Source organism: Aulonocara sp. 'chitande type north' Nkhata Bay, linkage group LG5, assembly GCF_057382095.1.
Source record: "Aulonocara sp. 'chitande type north' Nkhata Bay isolate Kocher_YH1m ecotype deep benthic linkage group LG5, A_spYH_male_GT1.1, whole genome shotgun sequence".
Classification (NCBI taxonomy): Eukaryota; Metazoa; Chordata; class Actinopteri; order Cichliformes; family Cichlidae; genus Aulonocara; species Aulonocara sp. 'chitande type north' Nkhata Bay.
The window spans coordinates 9,365,069-9,391,748 of NC_141348.1; the positions used below are offsets into that span (position 1 = coordinate 9,365,069).

The 26,680-nt window shown below is 39.9% G+C and overlaps 1 protein-coding gene across 1 annotated transcript in view; it reads right to left on the bottom strand.

Moving 5' to 3' along the window:
• Nucleotides 1–3,305: 3,305 nt before the first annotated feature.
• Nucleotides 3,306–26,680, bottom strand: part of hdac11 (histone deacetylase 11) — a 50,091-nt gene continuing 26,716 nt past the window's right edge. The window contains exons 9-11 of the mRNA XM_086291208.1: nucleotides 23,021–23,117; nucleotides 19,037–19,215; nucleotides 3,306–5,361 (exon numbers count right to left, since the gene is read on the bottom strand). Coding sequence (XP_086147334.1) covers nucleotides 5,119–5,361; nucleotides 19,037–19,215; nucleotides 23,021–23,117 — 519 coding nt within the window. The 3' untranslated portion in view covers nucleotides 3,306–5,118. The remainder of the gene's footprint in view (nucleotides 5,362–19,036; nucleotides 19,216–23,020; nucleotides 23,118–26,680) is intronic.

A 26,680-nucleotide genomic window follows, 5' to 3' on the forward strand; every position in this document is an offset into this window, starting at 1 on the left:
TGTAAAGAATTTATTCGTAAATCAGGGTGGAAAATAAGTATTTGGTCAATAACAAAAATACAACTCAATACTTTGTAACATAACCTTTGTTGGCAATAACAGAGGTCAAACGTTTACTATAGGTCTTTACCAGGTTTGCACACACAGTAGCTGGTATTTTGGCCCATTCCTCCATGCAGATCTTCTCGAGAGCAGTGATGTTTTGGGGCTGTCGCCGAGCAACACGGACTTTCAACTCCCGCCACAGATTTTCTATGGGGTTGAGGTCTGGAGACTGGCTAGGCCACTCCAGGACTTTCAAATGCTTCTTACGGAGCCACTCCTTTGTTGCCCGGGCGGTGTGTTTTGGATCATTGTCATGTTGGAAGACCCAGCCTCGTTTCATCTTCAAAGTTCTCACTGATGGAAGGAGGTTTTGGCTCAAAATCTCACGATACATGGCCCCATTCATTCTGTCCTTAACACGGATCAGTCGTCCTGTCCCCTTGGCAGAAAAACAGCCCCATAGCATGATGTTTCCACCCTCATGCTTCACAGTAGGTATGGTGTTCTTGGGATGCAACTCAGTATTCTTCTTCCTCCAAACACGACGAGTTGAGTTTATACCAAAAAGTTCTACTTTGGTTTCATCTGACCACATGACATTCTCCCAATCCTCTGCTGTATCATCCATGTGCTCTCTGGCAAACTTCAGACGGGCCTGGACATGCACTGGCTTCAGCAGCGGAACACGTCTGGCACTGCGGGATTTGATTCCCTGCCGTTGTAGTGTGTTACTGATGGTGACCTTTGTTACTTTGGTCCCAGCTCTCTGCAGGTCATTCACCAGGTCCCCCCGTGTGGTTCTGGGATCTTTGCTCACCGTTCTCATGATCATTTTGACCCCACGGGATGAGATCTTGCGTGGAGCCCCAGATCGAGGGAGATTATCAGTGGTCTTGTATGTCTTCCATTTTCTGATGATTGCTCCCACAGTTGATTTTTTCACACCAAGCTGCTTGCCTATTGTAGATTCACTCTTCCCAGTCTGGTGCAGGTCTACAATACTTTTCCTGGTGTCCTTCGAAAGCTCTTTGGTCTTGGCCATGGCGGAGTTTGGAGTCTGACTGTTTGAGGCTGTGGACAGGTGTCTTTTATACAGATGATGAGTTCAAACAGGTGCCATTCATACAGGTAACGAGTGGGGGACAGAAAAGCTTCTTACAGAAGACGTTACAGGTCTGTGAGAGCCAGAGATTTTCCTTGTTTGAGGTGACCAAATACTTATTTTCCACCCTAATTTACGAATAAATTCTTTACAAATCCTACCATGTGAATTCATGGATTTTTTTTTCACATTCTGTCTCTCACAGTTGAAGTGTACCTCTGGTGCAAATTACTGACCTCTGTCATCATTTTAAGTGGGGGAACTTGCACAATCGGTGGCTGACTAAATACTTTTTTGCCCCACTGTATCTGTAGGTTGCTGTTTTAATGAGTGTTTGATGGAAAACAACAATGGCGGAGTTTGCGCTCTCCAGTCGCATGATAGGTGAGTCCTAGTAAATAATTTTCCAGTACGTGTACGTTCCACATGCTATTTAAAAAAAATTATGATTATTATTTTGCTAGCTATCAAACTCGCTGGAGAAATGATTGAAATGCACTGAGTGTGATGCAGTATGGCAGCGCTATTATGGAATATGCTGTGAACTTAGCTAACATTACTTAGCAGTGATATGAGTTAATTTACTCAAGTGAAAGCTTTAAACATTAGCCTGATACATAACTAGCTAACTTAAGGCTTTCTGGTTAACCTCTGGGGTCGACGGACCCAGAGTCTCCATTTCAACTTGGGTCGAACGTGCGAACTTCAAACTATATACCAGTGTTTAAACTGTGTAGGCCACGTAAAACCGTTGTTTTTTGTTTTTAATAAAACAGTGGCGTTTACTCTGGAAAGAAACGGAAAAAACAGCGTTTTCTAAGGAGAGCGCTAGCAAACACGCTTTGCTTGTGAGTGAAAAGCAACAGTCATTGGTGAAAAAAGAAAAAAAACACTCCTTCCCTATTGGTGGAAAAATATACCACGTCGACCAATCAAAAAAATGATATGGCAACATGTGGCATTTGGTTGTTTGGGAAGAGGGGGAAGTTTTAGGAGTGAGCGAAAGAGAGAGCGAGACAGTTTTGATACATGAGAAATTTGTGAGGTTTACTGTGTTTGGAGTCTCAAGTTAGTGTGTTGTCTTGTGTAGTTAGTGTGTAGTGTAGTCGTTGTTTTGTGTGTCAGTTCTACTAGTGATCGTCACAGTTGCTGCAAAAAAGCCACCAAAGGCAGATTGCAGTGTAAACGCTGAGTGACACAGATGCTGTCAGACCTGCAGGTTTATCCCTGTGCTGTTCTCATCTGTGTTATAGTGGACACAAACTATTTTTGGAGTTGCATAAATAATTTTTGTGCCTTCTTATTTGATGCAGAACAGCTGATTGTTCTGTAAATAGTTTGAAATGGTTATATAAAAAACGTCTGAGCCTTGGCTGCATTTTTAGGTAAATAGTACCATATAACTTTTTAAAAATGTACAATTTCTATTTGCAATTTAAGTTATGAAAACGATTCGTTAAACATGCTTGTGGTTTTTACAGTTAAAAATATCACTTTCTACTTGTAAAATTTGGTCTGTATTTAGATAAATTGTGCTGATACAGTTTGTCAAAATGAGAAAATAACAGATTGGCAAGATAAAGTTTTTAAAGGTAAAATTTAGAGGCCAAATCAAAAGTAGTCAAAAATGGCCAATTATACCCTGGACCCCAGCTTTTTTGAGTATTTGAAATAATGGTAATATGAGTGATCCATATGGTCACAAAGAATAGCCACTTGTTTCTGTGCTACCAAAGTTCCCCAGCTTTCATTCAAAATGTGTTTATCTTCAGCACCTGCACATTAAACTACTTAAACATTATAAATGTCTTCAAGCTCACACTGAGGCCTGTGGAGCACTATCAGCCACTGAGATAGTTCACACATTTATATGTGTATTTGTATATGAATATTTCATACTTTAAGGCTGCCTGTTTATTTAAGGGAGATGAACAAAATACATTGGACTTGTACATAATAATATCACAGATGATAAATTAAATAGATTTTAAGTAGATGCTTGTGCATTCTTAAAGCATTATATGTTGAATTGAACTATGTGATCTGTTCAAAGCCTCTCAGTGCTGTTCTCCATGCCTGTCTGACTGTACATGATGTTATTAGCACAAACACTTTAAAGGTGACGTTTAGGACTTCAACAATAATACAGGCAGCAATGTAGTTAGCAATAAAACAGTTTAATTGGGAATTAACTTAAAAAACAAACAAACAACAAACAAACATCTGTCTCCTATTTTTTGTCACACAGGAAAGAAGCATCAATTTCTGATGAGAAGACTTATTTAAAATGATTTAATGTACTAGTTTTTTTAGATTATTTGCCTTGATTTGTTCCTTAGAATAAGTGTTTTATGCCTATTTTCCTCAACATTTTGCTTAGAACAAGTGGTTAAAGCTTATTTTAGGTTTCAATTGCCATGATTGGTTGCCTGGAATAAGTGTGTAAGGCTTATTTTAAGATTTAACGATCTAATTGTTCCCTAGAATAAGTGGTTAAAGCTTATTTTAAGTTTCAATGTTCTGATTTGTTCCCTGGAATAAGTGTAAAAGACTTATTTTTTAGCTTTATTTAAATTTAGATATTGTTCTTGTTTCAAGAAGTCTTAATAAGAAAAAATAACTTACCCCACTGGCAGATAATTTCACTTGTTTTAAGCAAATCTTCACCAAAAATAAGTGTATTTATCTAGTATTAAGGAGGTGGGTTTTTGCAGTGTAGGTTCACGTGGGACCACCACTATGCCCTGTCATATGATATCAGCTTATATTAGCAAAGAAGGACAATGCCAGTATTTCACAGAAAGGCTGGTGATGCACTGTGACCTCAGTTCGTGCATGTTTTAGGCAGAGATTGATAGTAAAATGTCGTAGTGATCATTACACCCCAGCACACAGCTTGTATTCAGTCTGTGTCAGACGATGTCTTTAGTATCGTTTGGAAGCGGTGATTTTGTTTCAGCTGCTGCATTAATCATATTGATCTGAGTGTTTTTGTGGCTCCTTTTACAAATTTTCGACATGTGTAAACATCATTAGGGAAGCTCTGTGTCTAACTATAAACAACCAATCAAAAGTGAAAGCCACTGGAAACCCTGCTGTACAGGCTTTCTCATTAATCACTGAACACTCTGGGTTTTAGACTTAAATCTAGACATGCTGGAAGAAGCAGACTGAATTTCAGGAGTCTAAAACGTTGGGGGACGTGAGTTTCAGCAGTTAAAGTGCTCAGTCAAAAGTTTTAGTGTCTCAAATCTTTCCAATTACAGGGACAATTAGTACCTGTAATAACTTTAAACATTAACTGTACATATTAGATTGGATTCAAAGCACAAAACTCATCTCAATTAAGACACTAGTCACTTATATATATATAGATTTGATCTTCTTTCAATGTTAAAATTCACCCAACGATTACTTCTGATTAAGATAATTACACTTTCATGTGCGGTTATGTTTGTTTTTATATTATATATGTTTTATATTTATAACTTGAGACATTATTTACACATACATTGGAAGTATATTATTTAAGTACATCAAGCCTTAATATAGCATATGCTTCATATGCTATTATTAGTTTTGCATTTCCTGAGATTAAAGATTACCTTTAGCCAAAATGCTGATCACACATTACACATAAAACCCATAACTCTCCTACTGATTAAACATTTAAAAAGCTCTTTTGTGCCATATGAAAGTCGTAGCTGTGAAAACACGGTTGTTTAAAGACAGCTTTTCCCCTCGGAATGATTATTCCCTTTGAGTACGTGTCAACCTGCGCATAACAAATGTGAAAATGTTACCAAAGCTTATGAATATTTAAGTGTACATGTGCAAACTTCTTGTTACATAATCTGAGTTTAGACAAGTGTTGAATGTTACAACAGCTGTCACACGATCACAGCACAATATAAAGTTACTTAGTGCTTTAAAGTCAGCTATCTTAGTGTTAGCTCCAGGATTAAGGCTCCTCAGACAGCTGTGGATGTTGACCCTGCCGATCCAGAGGTGGGCGTCATGTGGGTCGTCAGCGGTGTCGATCCCTCTCCTTCCGCCGCGTTGCCTTCTATTAGACCTTGCCGGTGCAGGTTGAGGATGGAGTCTGCGATTATGCGGGCTGTTTTCTTCTGATATCCTCCGGATGTCATCATGAGTACGGGGATCCCCCGACGCTTCGCAGCCCTGAACACGAGCTCATCTCTCTTTATAATGCCCTGGCAGAGAAGAAGGAGAAGAAAGTTAGAAGAAGAGGCAGCTTGTCTATGCTTTCAAGCACTACCTTCTCTGGATTCTCTGGACTTCTTTTCTCATCTCTGCATCTCATTGATAAAAGATTTGATAGAACATGCTGATAACATCGACATGTCTAGTCCAGAGTCCTGATCTGAACCCAAGGACAAAGTCATGAAATCCACTACACTGAGTTACTGAGCTCTGGAACAGCTAGAGGAAGAAGCACACATGCATGTCTGTGGAGGGATTCAAACAGTCAATAGTTTGTGTCAACACTGTCATTTATTATGGAACATCTGTTAAAACACTGAGTGATTTGGAACATTATTAAGCATGGCAGAAACACATGTTCAGCCAGAACTTCAAATAATAATTATTTAAGCTGCACGCTGCTTTTTTTTTTTAAAGGACATTTACCAGTTTAAATGAAATTACAGTACACAAGGCCTAACTTAAAAGATACTAGCAAACCCAGATCTTAAATCAAAAACTATTAAACAGGCCCTGGATCAGGGGCATATCATTTTTTTCACAGGTTTTTTCCAATAGTTAGATAGCAAATTCATAAAGGCAAAATGAACACAAGGAAGCGAACAGATGCTGGGGTCTCCAATGCCAAAACAACAAATTCTGTAACAATGTGTTACAAGAAAAGTAAAACCCTGTTTTGGCCTCCCACCTGGACATTCAATTCAATTCTTCTTTATATAGATACTGACTAATTGGTGCCACCCACACCATTTATGAATGCATCTGCTAACTAGCTAATGTTAGCAGCCAAAACACCAACGCTAAAACTTCAAATTGTGGGACTCAAAACCCAACTGTTGACATCCTGGTGTGCAAGTGACAAACATACAAATGACTTTAATGTTTAACCATCTATTAACCATGTTAATACTATTTTGCTTCAAAATACATTTCAGTGAAACCTTAGATTCAGGCTACACGGCTCAACTTCACACAGCTGCACAGCAGTTAACAGCTGGTTTTGTATCTCGGGCCCCCCATTTACTCTAATGACTTAATGCAAGCGCTCCAACAAATGCAAATACATGCAGTCTATCCAAAACGTGTTTTTAATTAATGATTAATCACTTGCTGTCTACACCCACGCACATTCAGTTATACAAGTCTCTGTACATACATTTAATGATATACACTAATGAAATGGTTCTAGGAAAGTTAATACACTATGTAACGAATATCAAGCACATGAATTCAAATTGCTGACTGCCAAAATGAAGTACAATACTCAGTGATCAGCTGCAGCTACAGCGTGCTCTCATTCTTTGATGTGTGCTTCAGTCTACCAAAACATAATTGTTATTTTAAATAAATAAAGCAGACTAGGCCCAGTCTTGAGTCTTGTCTTCACCCCACTCACTTAAACTGCCAGCATAGTCAAGCATATTTAGTAGAGACTCGATTCAGTGAAATGTGGTGCATACTCAAGAGTCACTTCTGACTATCCAGGCTCAATGAAAACCCTGTTTGAGAGAAGGAACTGAGTGGCGCATTTTTCTCACATATAAGACAGTTTGTATGTTTCCCATTTTAAACCAAAATCAGCCTAACAAACAAACGAAAGCTGTTGAAATTCTATGACATCAGATATTTAATTTCTTTCCTTTTGTTTTTGCATCTTGTAATTTATATACTGGTTTCAGTGACCTTAATAAATCTTAGTAACTTGAATCTTCATTGTTTTTTGTTCCCAAATTAATCACATCCTGATGTTTTCCCTCCAAGTCATGGTTGTCTCAGCTAATAATCCCGGCTGGCAGTGTACAGGACCGATGGTGGGAGAGCAAGTAACACTTAAATATTTGAGGCTGAAATCTGTATAAAAATTTGCACCTCCAAGTTGCGTAGTGTATCCAATGAATGTTGTCCTAATTGTGTCAAACCCAACCATGCTTTTGCTTAGTTGTGGTGGATAGGAAAGCTGTTTAGAGCTATTATTATTTATTTAATAAAGAAACCTACACAGTTCGTCTGATAAGCAATGTCTGAATAAGACATAATAATACAACGTAAGATTATGAGCCTAAAGACTTTTAACACTGTGTGTCCTCTAATGTCCCAAAATCATCTGATAGAGCATCCAGCTGCCAATTACATGCAACTGGTTCTAAGAAACTGTGGGATACACAGAAACGCTGCGCCCAGATGAATATGATTATTAGCTTTAACCCTCACATCTTTTAACTGCTTCATTCATTCTCTGTTTTGCATTGACTTTTGAGCTGCAGGTCGTCCTCATTAAAAGAAATGTCTCCCACTGAGCTCTGCCATAGCTCGGCTACAGACTCAGCACCCGAGTGCCTTTATTGTGATCTCGGGTGACTTCAACCATGTATCACTGGACAATACACTACCAACATTCAAACAATATGTGGACTGTCCCACCAGGGGAGAGAAAACTTTAGACTTACTGTATGCTAACGTCAAGGATGCATACAGCTCCTCCTCCCTCCCCCCACTTGGTAGGTCAGATCATAACCTGATTCACCTCACCCCCCGCTATGTGCCAATTGTGAGGAGGGAACCTGTGACCACCAGGACTGTTAGGAGGTGGTCAGAGGAGGCAATAGCGGAACTACAGGGCTGTTTCGAGGTGACCGACTGGGAAACACTCTGTGAGCCTCACGCCGAGGACATCAATGGGCTTACTGAGTGTATCACAGACTACATAACTTTCTGCACCGACTCCATTGTTCCAGCTCAGACTGTTCATTGTTACCCAAATAACAAGCCGTGGGTGACTAAGGACATCAAAGCCCTCCTCAACAACAAGAAGAGGGCTTTCAGAGGGGGCAACAAAGAGGAGGTGAGGAAGGTCCAGGTGTTACTAAAGGACAAGATCAGAGAGGCTAAGGACAATTACAGAAGGAAGCTGGAGTGGAAACTCCAGCAGAACAGCATGAGAGAGGTGTGGAGGGGCATGAAGACCATCACTGGATTCAGGCCAACCAACAGCAGGGGAACTGAGGGAGGTGAGAATAGAGCCGACGAGTTGAATCTGTTTTTCAATAGATTCGACACCACAGTGTCTGCTCCCACCCCCACAACCTCACCTGTAGTCAGCCTGGAATCCAGAGCCACACCACTGTGCCAGCCTCTCTCTTCACATGTTGCCTCCTGTGAGATTCCTGACACCCCTCCCCCACCCATCACCTTCACTCAATACCAGGTTGAGATGCAAATGAGGAGACTTCACTCAGGCAAGTCTGCTGGACCAGACGGAGTGAGTCCCCTTGTCCTCAAGGCCTGTGCCCCCCAGCTGTGTGGAGTCTTTCATAAACTGTTTATGCTGAGTCTGCAGAGGGTCCCGGTGATGTGGAAGACATCATGCCTCGTCCCTGTACCAAAGACGCCTCGTCCCAGTGGCCCCCAGGATTACAGGCCCGTGGCACTGACCTCCCACATCATGAAGACCCTGGAAAGGCTCATCCTGGACCAGCTGCGACCCATAGTAAGACCACATCTGGATCCCCTTCAGTTCGCTTATCAGCCTCGTCTCGGAACAGAGGACGCCATCATCTACCTGCTCAATCGTGTCTACACCCATCTGGACCAGCCGGCGAGCACTGTGAGGGTCATGTTTTTTGACTTTTCCAGTGCTTTCAACACCATCAGGCCGACCCTCCTGGGTGATAAGTTAGCAGCGATGCAGGTGGATGCTTCTCTGGTGTCCTGGATTGTTGATTACCTGACAGGAAGACCACAATATGTACGTCTCCCACAGTGTGTGTCTGACAAGGTGATTAGCAACACAGGGGCACCACAGGGAACTGTCCTCTCCCCCTTCCTCTTCACCCTCTACACCACAGACTTCAGCCACTGCACAGAGACCTGCCATCTTCAGAAGTTTCCTGATGACTCTGCGGTGGTTGGATGCATCAGCAGGGATGATGAGACAGAGTACCGGGCTGTGGTCGACTCCTTTGTCACGTGGTGTGAGCAGAATCATCTGCAGCTCAACGTGGCAAAGACCAAGGAACTGATCGTGGACTTCAGGAAGACCAGGAAACACTTGACCCCTGTTTCAATCCAGGGGGTCAGTGTTGACATTGTGGAGGACTATAAATACCTTGGAGTACACATTGACAATAAACTGGACTGGGCTAAAAACACCACAGCACTTTACAGGAAGGGCCAGAGTCGTCTCTATTTTTTGAGGCGACTGAGGTCCTTCAACATCTGCCAGAAAATGCTGAGGATTTTCTATGAGTCTGTGGTGGCCAGTGCGATCCTCTATGCTGTTGCATGCTGGGGGAGCAGGCTGAGGGTCGCAGTTGCCAACAGACTTAATAAACTGATCCGTAAGGCCAGCAATGTTGTGGGGATGGAGCTGGACTCCCTCAAGGTGGTGTCGGAGAGGCGGATGCTGTCCAAGATAAAGACAATGTTGGATAACACCTCCCACCCACTCCATGACATGTTGGTCAGTCACAGGAGCACGTTCAGTGAGAGACTGAGATTACCGAAAAGCACCACTGAACGACACAGGAAATCATTCCTGCCTGAGGCCATCTCCCTGTACAACGCATCCACTTAACACACTGTTTGCTGCTACAACTACACATGTTTCTTTTCCAAATATTTATTTATAAGTGACTTATGTATGTATGTATGTATATATATGTATATATTGTACTATTCTTAGTTAGCGTATTGTCTGTCTTGTCTTAATGTTGGTTTAAAATGGAGCACTGTAACAAAAAATAATTTCCCCCAGGGATCAATAAAGTATTCTGATTCTGATTCTGATAAACCTCCAGAGAACCACTCTGTCACCGAAGCAAACATTTGAAAACTTCCAAATGTCACAAACATGAGTTTTGGGGCAGGCCCAGCGATTATGTTTTGTAGACATGTTATTATAGGATTAAGGTGAGGAATGAATTCAGCAGCTGTGGTGAAGTGATTTGGCCCCAGCTGAAACAATGATGTGGTCTAGATTTACTACAGCTACAGAGATTTTTCTCTGCCTAGGCTCTTCTCCATGGCAACAGGAGCTGAGCGTATGTGTCACATTATTACCAGACACTGTTTTCTCTTTTGGGGATTTCAATAAACACACTTCCATACATTTAAGCTTTTTACAGTAATTAAAAACACTTCCAGAATCAGCTATCCCTACTCAGTGCCCGATTCATCATGTATACCTATGACACATTTCAACTTTCATATCAACTTTACCTTTATACATTTTTCCAGCACTGACAAATGTTTGATCATCCTCTGACTGCCTAGTCCAGGGGTCTGCAACCTTTAACACCCAAAGAGCCACTTGGACCCGGTTTCCACACAAAAGAAAACACTGGGAGCTGCAAATACTTTTTGAAATCTAAAATGAAGATAACACTGTATATATTGTTTTTTTTTTTTTTACCTTTATGCTTTGTGTGAACAACTAAAGTAAGTAAGTAAAGTTTATTTATTAAGCGCTTTTCACAGACAGGCACTCACAAAGTGCTGTACACAAATATTAAAATAAACAATACAATCAATAGACATTATACACAATGTAAAAGATCAAATGTAAATAATGTAAAGAATATAAAATGCGTAGATCAACAAAAGGCTTGTTTGAACAGAAAAGTTTTTAACTGCTTTTTAAAAGTAAAAAGCAACTACAGTGTGTTGCTTATGAGATCCATGAAGTGCTACAGAGAAAATTACATTTTATTTATGTAATTAACACATTTTGAACTCTTAAAGAAATATGACAAAAGGAAAGCTGAACTAAAATGATCCATGTAGCAAACAAAAACTGTCGTGAGCCACCCTTATATCTCCTTTGGGCTTTTGGAGCCTTGACCTGACTTTTAAAAAGTAATTGGAAAAAAAGCTCCATGCTGCTAAAAAAAAAAAAAAAAAAAATAGATATTTGCAAAATTCTGCCTAAATATGTATTTTACCTGGTTAATGTGTGTGGCGGGGCGTGGTCTGCGGACGCACCTGAGCGGGACCCGCAATCACGCCTCGCTGCCTTAAAGTCTCTGCTGTTGTGTTGGTGTGTGTCGGGCTGTGAGCTGAAAAGCTACAGCCGGCTGTATGCGTACAGCAACCGTGTGAAAAGTGGTCAATAAAGAGATGCTGAAAAGCGTGTTCATGGAAACATCGTCGGGTTTCTCGTGATATGTTTACAATAAGACTTATGGTCCCGAACCTCTGCGCACAGCGTCTGCAAAACGGGGCTTTCATCTTTACGCAGGACTGTAAGCTGTCGTCTGTGAGGCGTGAGCGGTGTTTGTTTTTAACATAGTTCAGCTGGAGAACAGCTGCTGACATAATGTGGATCCGAAGATCCATAATTGGCCTACCTGGGGATGAAAGTCTCGATAAATGCACGGCGTTTCGGCGGGTAAACCGGCTTCCGCGAGTGTGACGCTTATTTTGAGTGATGAAAAAATAATAAGATATAATTTTATTTTTATATTTCAAAATCACAATAATCTTCCAATTTAGAACTACAAGTTAAAAAAAGAACTAAACACAAATAAAATACACTTCAGCTAAATACTTTAACTTATTTTCCCAAACCACCCGGAGCCGCAAAATAAAGACTAAAGAGCCGCATGCTCTTTATTCAGCCGCGGGTTGCCGACCCCTGACCTAGTCATAGGTGGTGAAGTTCTTACAAGACTGCACTGTATTTATACTTCCTGTTTATAAACTACATACTACAATAAATATTGGGTACAGGACATTGACAGGTAAGTATTAGAAGCAGGGCTAAATATAAAAACATATAGTTCAGTAAAACTCAATGTTATGACCTCAGTGCTAGGGCTGTTCGATATAACGATATATATCAGATGACGATATAAAAACGTCTATCGTTTCATTTTACGCTATCGTTTGTTTCGTGGTGTCGCAAAATAAACTGTTTACAGCAATATTTTTTCATGGTTTTGATGGTCACTGTAGTGGTTCTATTAATTCCTTAAAGTTCTCTCTTTCTCTTATATTTAATATAACCACACTACAGATGGACAAGCGCCTGTTTTTATGCGTTGTCCCTAGCAACAACAACGGTAAAACCATCGCATGTCCGCTTGTTTATTTTCCACATAAACCTTTCACAATAAAGCTCAAGATCCTGTTGAGACTTTTCAAAATAAACTGAATCACGTGAAAGATGCAGAGTGTTTACGGATGAGAAGTAAAAAAGAGCCGCCAGGTGCTAAAAAATAAACCTTAGACTCAAACGTTAGAACAGGCTTTTCCCCGCAGCACGCCGTGTAACAAATACAAAGAAAACGGCGGCCGTTACAACTTATGTCTAAAAATGTATCGTTTCATGCAAGGGCGTAGATTTGGTTTAGGCATTGGTGGGGACGGATGATTCAACCACCGAACGCTGCCCTGTTTCTTTTTTTTCCCTTTTTGTCTTTGCTTCTTGATAAAAGGAGAAATATTCTGGCCTACATATGCTATTCTACATGCTTTTTAACCATTTAAAATTACAATTCGTAGTTTTATAAGTGAATTATATAATGTTAAATTACTATTAGGCAAATGACTAAGTATTTTAGGCTTTAGTTTACTTCAGCCATAATCCATATAAATCAAGTATCATACAAAAATAAAAATAGCTTCAAATACAGTTAAGACAATAAAAGAATATGACTTTAAGGACTTCACAACATTGGTTCAGTTATAGTACACCAACATCTCTTATACATTAGCACTAAGGGAACACTGAATGACCTGGTGGCTTTTGTCCATAAAACTACTCGTCTAAGATTACCACAAAGTAAAAGATCTCTCAGCAAAATTATGCAACATTTTAGGCACTATTGCTCCTATCAACTCAGTGAGCTGGGATTTTTTATTCTCAACATGAACTACTGTTACAGCAACAGACATGGACTACTGGTGTCCCAAACAACAACTCAATGTCCACTATGTGAAAGAGCCAAACACATGCCTGCTCCTCTCGTTAATCTATAGCACCAAAACATCAGTCAGTCACCCGTGACCTCGCCTCTTCACCTCTGTCCGAGCTACAACACGGCAGAGCTGCCTCTGTCACCTGATAAATAACAGTAAGACATTCCAAATACATGCAGTCACACATGTGCTTCAAATACAGTCATGAACCAACAGGTCATCAGCCAATTTCACCTGTGATCTTGTATCACCATTGATCTCTGAGCTTTGTGTTGGTTCGCCTGTCACCTGACAAATAGGACATACATGACAATAAGACTAAAATGTGGAGCTGCTTCAGTGTTTCTGTCAGTTTGTGCAGATCTAGACTCATCAGTAATGTTTGTAGTGTGAGTGCATTTTAAAAACAATTTGTGCAAACTGCACTACGAGGTGGAATATTTGCAAAATCATGACTACTTTGTGATATTTTGTCTCAAAAATTAACCCTATGAAATTATCATTACCATTAGGATGAAATTATTGTGTCTCCAACATTTTAACGTTAGACATATAATTCTAACAGCCTCTGTAAACTAATATCCTGGCTTGCTCGAGGCTGCTGTTTTCTCTGACACCTTCAATCAAAAATAGAAATGCTGCTCTGAGACCGAGATAACTAATAGTGCTGCATGTTGTGCAGTTAGTTTCCAAAAAACGTTATTCGTGGTTACATACAATTTTAGACTGATGTGGGCCAAAGCCTAGCATAGCCTGTAACGTTATTGTGACGGACACATTTTATGAGTTAACTTGGCTTTAAGTGACTTACAGGTTTCTTTGAAAAACACTTTCTTATATCCAGGTTCTTCCTTTTTGCTGCCATCCTCCTCTCCTCCTTGCAGGTCCTCGCAGCGCAGGCTTGCTGCTGCTAAAACTAAACAGAGCTCCCTGAGAGGCACAGCCAATCACATTGCCCATATTTGTCACATGAGGTAGGACTCCAGTAGAGAACGTAATTTAGCTCTTTCTGCACCGCTGGGTGAATGAGACGCTGACAGATCGTTTTTTTTTTCTTTCTATCTGTTTTTTTTTTTCTTTACTTGAAGAGATCAAATTATTCGTGGGGACATGTCCCTTCCGTCCATGCCAACTCTACGCCCTTGGTTTCATGCATCGGTTAAAACACTTGACTCAAGGTACACCACGCCCAGCTGGAAACACTTCACGCAAGTCAAGCTGCCCGAGATTCACAGAATTTACAGAAAATGTAAAATTTTTGTGATTTATTATCGTTATCGGACGATAGATGTCTTACATCAGGATATGAGATTTTGGTCATATCGCACAGCCCTACTCCGTGCTAAAATACAGAGCTGAATCTGTGACACTGTAGGGATAGTCACAAAAAACAAACAAACAAAAAACAGAACATATCAAAGGTATCAGACTAACATTAGTTCTCTGAACACATGCAGCCCAATTTTTGGTTAAATGTTGCTAATTGTTAACTGTGTGGTCGCTCAGACAGACTGCATATGTGCAGCTCTGGAGGGAGAGGACAGAATGAGACACCATGGAAAAAGTAACGCGTATATAACCAAAGGAAGTGTGCCGTATCATATTCATCCTCAGTCAGATACAGCAATAAATGGTTTATTTTGATTAGCTGACAAAAACGGATGGATATTGTCAGAACAGATAAAACAGTAATATGTTATAGGATTTCTCTGGTTTTTAAATATCCTCCATTGTTGCTTTTAGCAGTGTGTGTGTGTGTGTGTGTGTGTGTGTGTGTGTGTGTGTGTGTGTGTGTGTGTGTGTGTGTGTGTGTGTGCGCATATCCAGTACATAACTGGTTTTAAAAAGAGGTAAATACCACCACAAAAATAAAGCCAAAATACAGAAGCAGTGTGTGAAAAACAAAGTACATTGTTATGGCTTCCATGGGAATTAATAGGGTTAAGTATCATCCAGATATGGATAATCCAAATGTATGTTAACACATTTCCCAGGAAGAAAGACATATACAACTATCCAGTTGCTGTCGATTAGGGCTGGGCGATATGACCCAAAATTCATATCTCGATATTTTTTAGCTGGATGGCGATATAAGATATATATCTCGATTTTTCTTTTTAAAGCCATAAGTTAAGAACAAAAAGAGAGTTCTTAGTCACACTGTGTCCCAGATGTCACACGGGCACTTTTATTTACATACAGCGTAGATATTACTCAAAAATAAATTATCAGCATATATTAAATAATCATGGTCCATAAATAAAAGAAAATAATGTTGTTTTTGTGCATAACAAAAAGCTCACAATTGTGCAGTCAAAATGTAAACTAATAGACGCTGAGCATAATAACAAAGAGACAGATTTCACAGCTGCACCACGTCTCTGAACAGGTGCCATCCTTATACACACACAGTACGTATCACTCCGCGAGGCTCCTCCTCTGTAGCCGTAATTCTCCGACAATCCATCAAGCGGTGCAGCTCCGTAGCTTAGCAAAGTCATATTAAAACATTTTTTGACAGATTGCTGAGCGCTGTGTACCACATAAAATCGGTTCGCGGTCAGTAAGCACAACCAGAATTCATACATAAGGCGCACTGTCGATTTTTGAGAAAAGGAAAGGATTTTAGGCCGTGCAGCCCCTCTGGGCTGCATGTCGTTAGTGTGGTTAGCTCGCTAACACGTTGACGCCATCCAGCCCCACGCACGGTAACTCGCTAACGGAGATTTTCCGCTTTCATCTTGTCATTGCCTGCAGGTGAAGCTATGGGGGAGGCGGAGTTGTGTTCAGTGCAGGAGAGGCGAGGCCGAGTAACGTTGCGTAGAGACAAAAGTGGACGAAAGAGAGGCAAACCTGCGGCTCCACAAGTATAATTATAACGTAACATAGACTATATGGATATATACGATATTGTCACATCTTATATCTCGTATGAAAATATATCGATATTTTTAAAAAACTCGATATATCGCCCAGCCCTACTGTCGATTAACATGGACACGGACTTAAAGGGTTATATAACTTATATAACCCTTTAAGTCCAGCAGTCAGTTTTCCCAGGAGTGGTTGTCCTAGCAAATTCATCCCAAGATCAGACTGTACAATGCTTATGTTATAGATAAGAGGCAAAACAAAATAGGAGTAAGCTTGAAGGAAGAGAATGTGAACAGTGTTGTGGAGGTGAAGAGAGTGTCAGACAGGAGTTTGTGGCTGCAAGTCAAAGGGCTGATATTAAACATTGTCAGTGCATATGTCCTACAGGACATGTAGGTGAAGGGAACAGAGGTGATGAGGAGGAGTTGGGTAGGTAAGGTATTAGGCAGAGAAATTATGTTGTTGGTTAGGGTGATTAAGGACAGAGATGAAAATGTACTAAAGACTGAAGAGAGTGTGTTGGACAGAGCACTTTGTGAAACTCATTAAAATAGAAAATATGAGAGAGAGGAGGACAGTTAGTGAATCACAAAGTGTAGAGTATTAGTAAGGAGGAAGTGAGGGCAGATATGAAGAGTGGATCCAGATGTCGAGGACAGAGGGCACTGGACATTTTCATCAGACTTTTTAACGTGATTGTGGAGACTGACAGGATGCCCGAGGAGTAGAAGAACTGTACTGGCAGCTATTTTCATGAACAAGGGTTATGTGCAGAAGGTACAGAGAGATAAAGCTGATGAGCTATACCATGAAGCTATTGGAAAGAGTAGTTGAAGTTAGGTTTAGAAGAGAAATGACAATCAGAAGAGCACTGCAGATGCGATGTATACTTTCAGAGTGTTGATGGAGAAGTATAGAGGTCGGAAGGAGCTTCATTGCTTCTTTGCTGATCTAGAGAAAGCATATGACCAGTGTTGGGAAGGTTACTTTTAAAATGTATTCCATTACAGAATACAGAATACATGCCCCAAAATGTATTCTGTAAGGTATTCCGTTACGTTACTCAATGACAGTAACGTATTCTGAATACTTTGGATTACTTAATATATTATCATGCTTTTTACAACAACGTGAATGTACTATTGCTGTGTGATTTATTACTATTACTGAAGGTCCGCGACTCCGAACTGTAGTAAAGGGACCTCTGACTAATACGGCGGGGTCCCTGTCGGCTCGTAGCCGAAAAATAGCTTTACTTTGTTGTCTGGGTCAACTTTTATTGCGAGAGACAGAGAGAGGCGTTGAAAGGCTGCTCCAACAGAACTTATTGTTTTCGGAGGAAAACACGAACACGGTGTACAGTCGAGTCTTAATAGCTTACTTACAACTGGGCTCGTCAGGCACTCTTCTTGGCTGCAGTGGTTATTATTATATTTACATGCTTCCAGCTCCCGTTTTTCCTCGATGACAACTCGTACCTTTCCACTTCCCTTTTTCTCCCTCCTCGCGCTCACAGACCCATAACGTGTATGGCAGTCCATTCTCCCTGCAGCACGGACTACACTGCCCATGATGCTACATTCTTTAGAGCTATGCTTGTAGCATTCTGCCTGTTAGCTTAGCACAACAACAACAACAACAACGAAAAGGTGCTCTCTCACCCAGGAAACACACAGTCGCAGAGAGAGAGAGAGAGAGCGTCGCCCTGTAACCATGGCAACCGTAACGCTGCCGCCTGGAACAACAGAACGTAGCTGTCAAACAAACCCAAACAGTCCTGACCCGCGACAAAATGAAACAGGAAAGTACCGCAGTGTAATCCATTTATTTCAACAAAGTAACTGTATTCTGAATACCACCTTTTTAAACGGTAACTGTAACGGAATACAGTTACTCATATTTTGTATTTTAAATACGTAACGGCGGTACATGTATTCCGTTACTCCCCAACACTGCATATGACAGGCACAAGAGAGGAACTGTGGTACGGCACGAGGAAGTCTAGTGGCAGAGAAGCATGTAAGGGTGTTACAGGACATGTATGAGGACAGCAAGACAGTGATGAGGTATATGGTAGGAGTCACATATGGGTTCAGGGATCAGCTCTGCACCCCATGTTGTTTGCGATGGTGATGTACAGGTTGACTAATGAGGTCAAGCAGGAGTCTCAGTGGACAATTATGTTGACAGATGACACTGTGATCTGTAGTAGAGAGCAGGTGATAAAGAGCCTGGACGGGTGCAGGTATGCTCTGGAGAAAAGGCGAACTGAAGTTAGTAGAAGCAGGACAGAATACATGTGGATGAATGAGATGGAGACAGCTGGAAAGGTTATCATGCAAGGAGCTGGCAGACAAGACAAAACAGGAGCCTGAGCTCCTGACAGAGTTGAAGATGTTAAGATTTTCATTGAGAGTGACCAGGATGGGCAAGATTAGAAATAAGTACATCAGAGTGACAGCTCAGGTTGAGCAGTTCGAACACGTGTGGAGGAGGGACGGAGGATACATTAGATAAAGGATTTTAAAGATGGAGCGTCGAGGCAGGAGGAAAAGAGGAAGACCACAAAAAAATACATGGATGTAGTGCAGGAGGACAGCATGGATGGATGTGATGGAACACTATGGATATGGATAGGGTGAGATGGAGAAAGTTCATCTCCTGTGGTGACCCATAAAGCAAATTAAGAAGCACGTTCTTTTTACCTGACTATAGGTTTGCTGGGCTGCTAAACTTTTATTGCATGAGTGGAAACTCCACTGATGATGACCCAGACATCTGGACCGTCATTAGCAGAGGTCATTTGCCAGCTCAAAAATGGCAAATGAATGCTACTCTGAAACCCTTGTATAAAATAATCAGTAGTGACAGTACCTGTGGTGATATTGAGAGTCCCCCAAGTGGGTCCCCATCCAAGATGTCTGTCCCTGCATTATAAACGATGATATCAGGCAAGACCTCATTCAGTGTTCCCTCCATGTGGAGCTCAACCTTCTGAAGGTACTCTGAGTCTTCCGTGCCCCAGTCCAGCTCCACCTTCCTTTTTATTGCTCCTGTTGTTGAATAAAAAATTAATACAAGACTGGTGCATAAAAGACACAGTGAAGCTACCGGACATAGCAACTCAATAATCCAACTGATACAAAGTAGAAGCATTTATGGGGAGTTGATTCCAAAGACATCACTTATACATGGTCTAGGAATTGCTGCAGTATTTCAACAGGATTTCTTTTAGAACTGGCAGAGTTCTGAGAGCAATAAAAGAAATGAATATTATGAGAAAGTGTAAGAATAAATCGTCGACTGACTGTAATAAAACTGGTGTGGCAATAGTGAAGGAAGCCATTGATGGTATTGTAAAACTTCTGACTCGTATCTGTAATATGTGCTTCCAAATGGATACTTTTCCAAGTAAATTGAAAATCTTTCTACTGTTAGATAAAGCAGGAAGTAGCCATCATCTTTCCAACCTCAGATTTGTGTCTATACTTCCCCTGTTTTAATACATATTAGAAAAACTTTTTATTAATAGGTTAGACAGTTTTATTGAAAAGTACAAGCAGTTTGACATAGTATGACACTGAGTGAGACCATTAACCACCAAGTATAAATCAGTGAAATGGAAGGGTAAAGCTTAGATTAGATTAGATTAGATTAGATTAGATAGAACTTTATTAATCCCTCGGGTGGGTTCCTCTGGGAAATTCGATTTCCAAAAAAGCACAGCACCGACAGAAGTTACAGAGTTACAGAATATTATATATATATATATATATAATACACACACACACACACATATATATATAAATACAGAGACAATATAAATAAAATATACGAAGGGGATAAATAGAATAAATAGGAATAAAAATAAAAATACAAGTGAATTGCACATTTCAAGTATTGAGTCTATTGCACCGTTGACTATTTACAAAAGTATTGCACAAAAGGTATTGCACAGTGAGGTGAAGAGGCACTACAGCTTAGTTGTTCCCCCCTCCTTTGTCCTCCTGTTTCCCCTCCCTCTCCCCTCAGGGAGGAGTTAAACAGTCTGATGGCGTGTGGGACAAAGGAGTTTTTAAGTAAAGCTTAAACACGGCCCACGCCATATTTTTGGTTAACAGAAGTCACACAGGAGTGGGGCTACAGACAGAGCAAATAAAGCATTAATGATACTTTAATTCGATTTACTCATGGATGCTAATCGTAGTTTTCATTCTAAAGAGCACTTGCACCTGAAAAACGGTGGTGTAAAAAGACAATGAATAAGATATTGAAATCAATGCATATCTACTTTGGAGTCTTTGTGTTTGTATATGGATACTTTATAGATACCTTACTGGTCCCAGGTCGGAGCCCTTTCTGCTCTCAGAACTCCTTTAATTCTTCATAAAACAGACTCAACGCAGCGCTGGAAACAATCCTTAGAGATTTTGTTCCATAGCATCACATAGAGATTTTTCAGCTTTGAATTTCACCAAATCCCAAGAGTGCTCTCTTGGATTGAGATCTGCTACTGAGGCCAGCTTTGTGAAATCATGCTGCGTCCTGTGGAAGCATCCATAAAAAGATGGCTACACTCTGGTCATACAATACTACATATACGTTGTGTTTAAATCATGCTCACTGGGTACTAAGTGATCCAATATGTGCCAAGAAAATATCTTAATATATTTTACACCAAATCCTGACCCTACCTTTCAAATGTTGAAATCAACACTGATCAGGCAACATTTTTACAGCCTTATGCCGTCCTATTTTAGTGAGTCTGTGTTTCTTGTTCTTGGTGCTTCAAAGTTCAGTAAGGATGCCCTCTTTGTTCCCATGGTTATAATGTGTTTATTTGAGTTACTGTTGCCATTTTCAGTCAGAGAGCTGCTGTTCATTGGAAAACTATGAGCTAGCTAAGACTATTAGCAGAATCTAAAATAACAGCTGTCAGTTTAGACACCTGTGTATTCATGTTGCATGCCTGGTCTGTACCACTGCATATGACCACATTTCATTAATGGGAAAAGCTTCTAATTCCTTGTAATTCTTTGTTTCTTATTTCAGAGCTAGACACCTAAAGTTACACTTGTAACTTGTGAACATTAATCTTACATATTGCACCTTTAAAGTGTACTGAATACAGTGTTAATTTTTACAGCAAATGTTGATTTAGTTTTAGTCATAATTTAGCCATCAGATTTATTTTATTTTAGTTTCAGTTGATAAAATATAAGATTATCACAGATAAACTCTGAAGTAGATTCCTTTGACTAAAATGTTTTACCGGTGAGAGTTTCTCCACACCGTTTGCAAAAATCTTATTTTCCTTAACATCAAACACGAAATGTGTCTGCTCTTCTCTTCCTCCCAAGAATTCTCATCACGTTGTGTTTTAATGGGAGCATTTAATTCATCGACGAAAGTGTCAATACATTTTATCATAGTGTTTTTCCTCAAGCATTCGTTCTTGTCGCCAACGAAAACTAATGAAAATTATAAGTTGACAAAATTATCACTGATTGATTAAAGCGCTGTGTCAGTAGGTGAAAGTGGCTTTAGGTGTAAAAACAACTTAAATTACATCTTCAGCATCCCCAGTTTAAAAAAAATAAACTAACCAAACTTCTATAACAAGGATGCTGGATGTTACGTGTCTGATCTTCAGCACAGTGGATGTGACATGTAAAAGCAGCACCCACATCAATTACATGTTTAACCAGCAATACATTAAACTGTAACAATAAGGTCAATATTGCTCCCTTTACCTGTATTTGTGTATGACGGACACTGGAGAAGATGGCTAATTATTTATAACAAGTATCAAGTAAGGATGCCGGACCAATGTGTGATTTAGCTCTTCCGACTTTTGTTTATGAGACCTTTTCATGTATATTTTACAGTAGATTTTATTGACTTTCTTTAGTAATACTCTGTTTCTAACATGATTAACAAATCAAACTAAAACAACATCTGATTTTTTTAATAGAATATCAATGTAGGTAACTGGATTTCTTCATTCTAAAATTTTACAATTCTGCAGAAGTGCTTTAACTCCATTGATACTAATTAAACTTGAAAATTATGAAAAAGGTTAATTATTCTGTTTTTAAACAGAATAAGGCAGTAAAAGCAGGACGAGCCAGTGCAACGGCACATTAAAGTCAAACAAAAAGTTCTTGGTAGTTTTTACAAGACTTTCAAGAAAAAAAAAACATAAGCTTGGGCTCTAAAGGTACAGAGAAATAATGTGTCTCAGAGAAAAAATATGAAAAAGAATACGACGGCAGTTTTTTTTATCTTAAACAAGCCAGAATATACATTTATTTTACTCTCTTAAGGGGACAGACAATTATAAAATGTCTTAAATTCAATTAATTGTGCAAAGCAAGATAACTGGATGGAGGACGGAGAGAATTTTTTTAAAGGCAGACTGCGACATTTGCTCTGCAGAGTATTGTTAGAATCGGGGCTACACAGTGGAATGTGGTCCCTGTCAGAGGAGCTTCAATGTATTGACAGATTAATTTGTGCAGAAGCCATGATTATGGTGTTGCAGGGACTGCTGCGTGCTAGATTTCCCACTGAGTGCTAACAGAGTGAGTTGTAGTGCTCGGGGAAATCACAGCATAATTAAAACACAGTGACATCTAAGGGATGGGAGTGGGGGAAGGCAACTAACCACTGCTACTACCTCAACCTTGATGGGGTATTTGGACAAGTGTTGGGTTTGTTTTTCTCATGCATTTACGTCCTATAGAACATGTGAACGGCATAAACCTGTTTGAAGGTACGAATTATTTCAAAATTGTTATGAATTGAAAGGTCAAAAGAGGCAGTTTGAGAGGAAAATCGACGGTGCTTTTCACTCACTTTTGGCATATTCGTCTCCAGGATAAATGTAGCGATTGTACATATCCATGATGAACACTCGCCTGTCGTCCAGAAAGTCACGCTCGTGTCCATTTCCCTGTAAAACAGCAGGACCACGTGCCATTAAAAAAAACCATGAAAACATTTTGATGCTGTCGCTGTTTCTCCAAACATCATTAAGCACTGACAAACTGAATCAAGTAAGCCTTTTTCACCCTTGAAGATGTCTTTGACAGTCAGCTACAGTACATCATTTGAAAGTGGCGAGGTCCACACAGGTGTCCCTCAGACCCATTTGTTTACCCGAGACATGCTGCGCTGACTGACAGCAGCAGATGAGGAATAAATAGTCTTGTCATCTGGCGGCATTAAATGTTAAAAATGCTTTCAAAAAACTCACAGCTGTTCCATCACTCATTCCCTCCCCTCCATTTGTCACTCAAAGTGTCTGGCTGCTGTCAGGAGATTAGGCTTTGTGCCAAGTTTAGTAGTACTGGATGGAATAATGGCTGTATGGGACGTGAAGGACTGTTCTGTACCAGCTGAGCATCATGCTCAATGACTGTGTAATGCATTTTTATATGATGAATGGTAAAGATGGCTGCTTGATAGGCTCTCATGTCTGGTTCAACGACAAATCCAAAGTAAAGATCAAGTGAGTGAGTGGAGCAAAGCAGGGCTTAGGACTGCAACATCTATAGAAATTCATCATTAAACTTAAATATTACATTTATGACAAATGTCACAGATAAATGCAGAACTAAATATAATAATGTTTATATAAAAAATAGCATGGATCTAAAACAATGACAAATGAACAAAGTGGTGGGCACAGTGTCACCGAGGACCCAACATTAGCTCAAATGCTGTGAAAGCAGAGAAGGCAGATGCTGCATCGAGAGCAGACAATTAAATAAAGAATCACCAGTCTCCAGAACGCTGACTCCACGATGCAACAACAGCTTCACTGTGTGAACAGCTCAGTCTGACGCTGTGGGTTTGCTTGTGAGAAGTAAATCTCTCCCAGCTGCAGTCAAAAAAGGAACGCTTTCAGTGGGTTGATGCCATGATGTCCGTCATGCATGTCATGGAGTGACATGCATGACGGACATGCAGTGGCAAACATACAATTTCTAAAAGAGCAGCAAAAAACTACACTGAGTCTGTAACCCGAACTGTACTTCCGCTGGATTGTTCATTATTAATTACTTTTAATTTAATTATTATTATATTATAAAACTCCCTGATACCAAACTCTGACTTCACTTTATGTGAAGGCTAAACTTAGTAGAAAACATGACTTTTTTAGATGAACGATATTAACAAACATTCTTATAAATCCTGAAGAAACTAGATGTACTAGTTATTTAGTGAGAGTGAAACTGAATATTACAGCAATTATTATTCAACAAGAGGGTTTGAGAATATGTTTAGGCTTAGTTTTTCATGAATAAATAATGGGACAGTTTAACATGTGACATGTTGTTGAGGTTGTATTTACCAAATCTTAAGACCTGCAAAGGACCAGATGATCTTTTTATTATATGATGATGATGCATAAAACCTCCAATTAAAAGAGGGCACATTTTTCTTTTACTCGATTATCAGCTATAGCGTTGAATGTCAATTTGGACTAAGCCTTTAGATTTTTTCTGGTCTCAATTTGCAAAAAATGTATTTCAATGAATATTACAATTTGATTTATAATAAATTTCCTCTCATCGAGGAAACCAAGCCAAGCAGCCAAGTCAATTTTGATGAACAACTTTATCAAGGCCGTGCAGATATATTACAGCCGGTTTGCTGTTGGGTAATCCAAGAAGAAGAAAAAAAAGAAAGAAAACCTTTACATTTATTTTTATTTTTCTTAAACCATTTGCAATCAGCTCTCCCATCATCCATCAGCAGCCCATATAGACATATAACCCAGATAACTTTAGGTGTGTGAATGAAAACAACTTCTGAATAAGGGGGAAAAAAGTCTATATTAGAGATGTGCTGGGACATTTTTTATGATCCTATTACTCTGGTCAGAGAGGACAGAAGAGTATCATAATAATCAACAGATACAGTTATAAAAAAACTTCACTCCATTAGTGGAATTGATTCATCAAACCAAATAAAAATGGTTGACTCCAGTAATCTATATATTCATAATCATAAACTTTGAAATCAAAAATATCATGCATGGTTGTCCCTCTAAAACAAAAGGTTTTGAAGAGCATGTGGGTGGGGCTACAGTGCTCAGCCAGACTGGTGTGGCAAATAGCAAATCACAGGTATTTATGCAACAATTTTCTGCTCTTACTGAGCACTTAAAGTGCTTCTATACTAAAAGCCATATTCACCAAGGACACTTCGACATGCGGTTTGGAGAAAGGTAAGTCACGTTGCCCCCTTACAGCCACCGAGCTCTGTTCCTTAGACAACCACATTAAAGAGGCATCAAAACAGGAAGACAGTAGTAGTGACGTGGCAAGCAGAGATCACGGGATGTCAGTTAAATTGAACAATTGTACCACTGCGGGGTCCAACAATGAGTCCAAGGATTTCATACTGATACCTAATGGCAGCCAGGGTGCCATTGCCTAGTCTGTGGAGGTCTCTGTGTCCATGCATGGTTAAGCTTTCACAGGCCATCAAGGACTTACCACCAGACTGCTCATGGTGGCCAATGTTACAGGCAGGATAATGTTCCCCACAGCTTTTCCAGACCCTGAAAATCACAGGGTGCAAATACCAAATATACAGGACCTATACTAGAGGAGACTGGGTCCTCAGCCCACCCTAATGAAGTCAGTCTCTGATTGTTTGGTTAGAGACATTCACACCAGTGGTGTGTTGGAGGGCATTTTGTAGGCACTACAATGTCCATCCTGTTCCTCTTTGCATATCCAGTCAGAAACAATGATGAGGGAAAAACTGTCCAACTGTAAACCCATTCCAGTTTGGGGATTGTCTCATTGTTGACCCTTTAGTGCATCAGTTGTTAATTTCAGTAACAGCAAAGCAGCTGAAACCGATTAACAACACCCTCTGCTACCTAACTGACCAGAGGTTTCACTGAATAAACTCTGTATAATAGTATATATATGACAGGAAATACAGAAAAGCAGAATACATCCTATTTTAATTGGTAACTTTGGATGGACATGTAATGATATACACACAGATTGTTTTCTTTCTCCTCTCTTTTTTAATAGTTTGGAGAACTTGAGATGAAATGGGACTGCATGTAGCACATAGGTTAAAGAATTTGAAAGACCCACCTGAAGCTTCTCCAGAACAGCCAAGACATATTTATTTGCTCTTAGGTTATTTTAGAGATGCATTGTAGACATCACATAATAACAATCAAGACACGGATGCATCTGAAGGTTATAGACAACTGTAACTTTTGCATGTAGTTGTATTTTATACTGTATGAATAAACCAACATATTGAACTGAGGGGTCACACTGACTTCTTTTAGAAAATGACTACATAAGTGAATGCCCTGTCCTCTAAATCCAAAAGATATGCGGAGACTATAAATCATCTCATATGCTGCCTGAGCTCCTGCTGCCTCCAGTCTTATTCATCTTATCTTCTTCCTCACATCCTGTACTGTACAATAAAAGACTGCTGTTTCACTGTCATTTGTTAGTGTCAGCTGAAAGC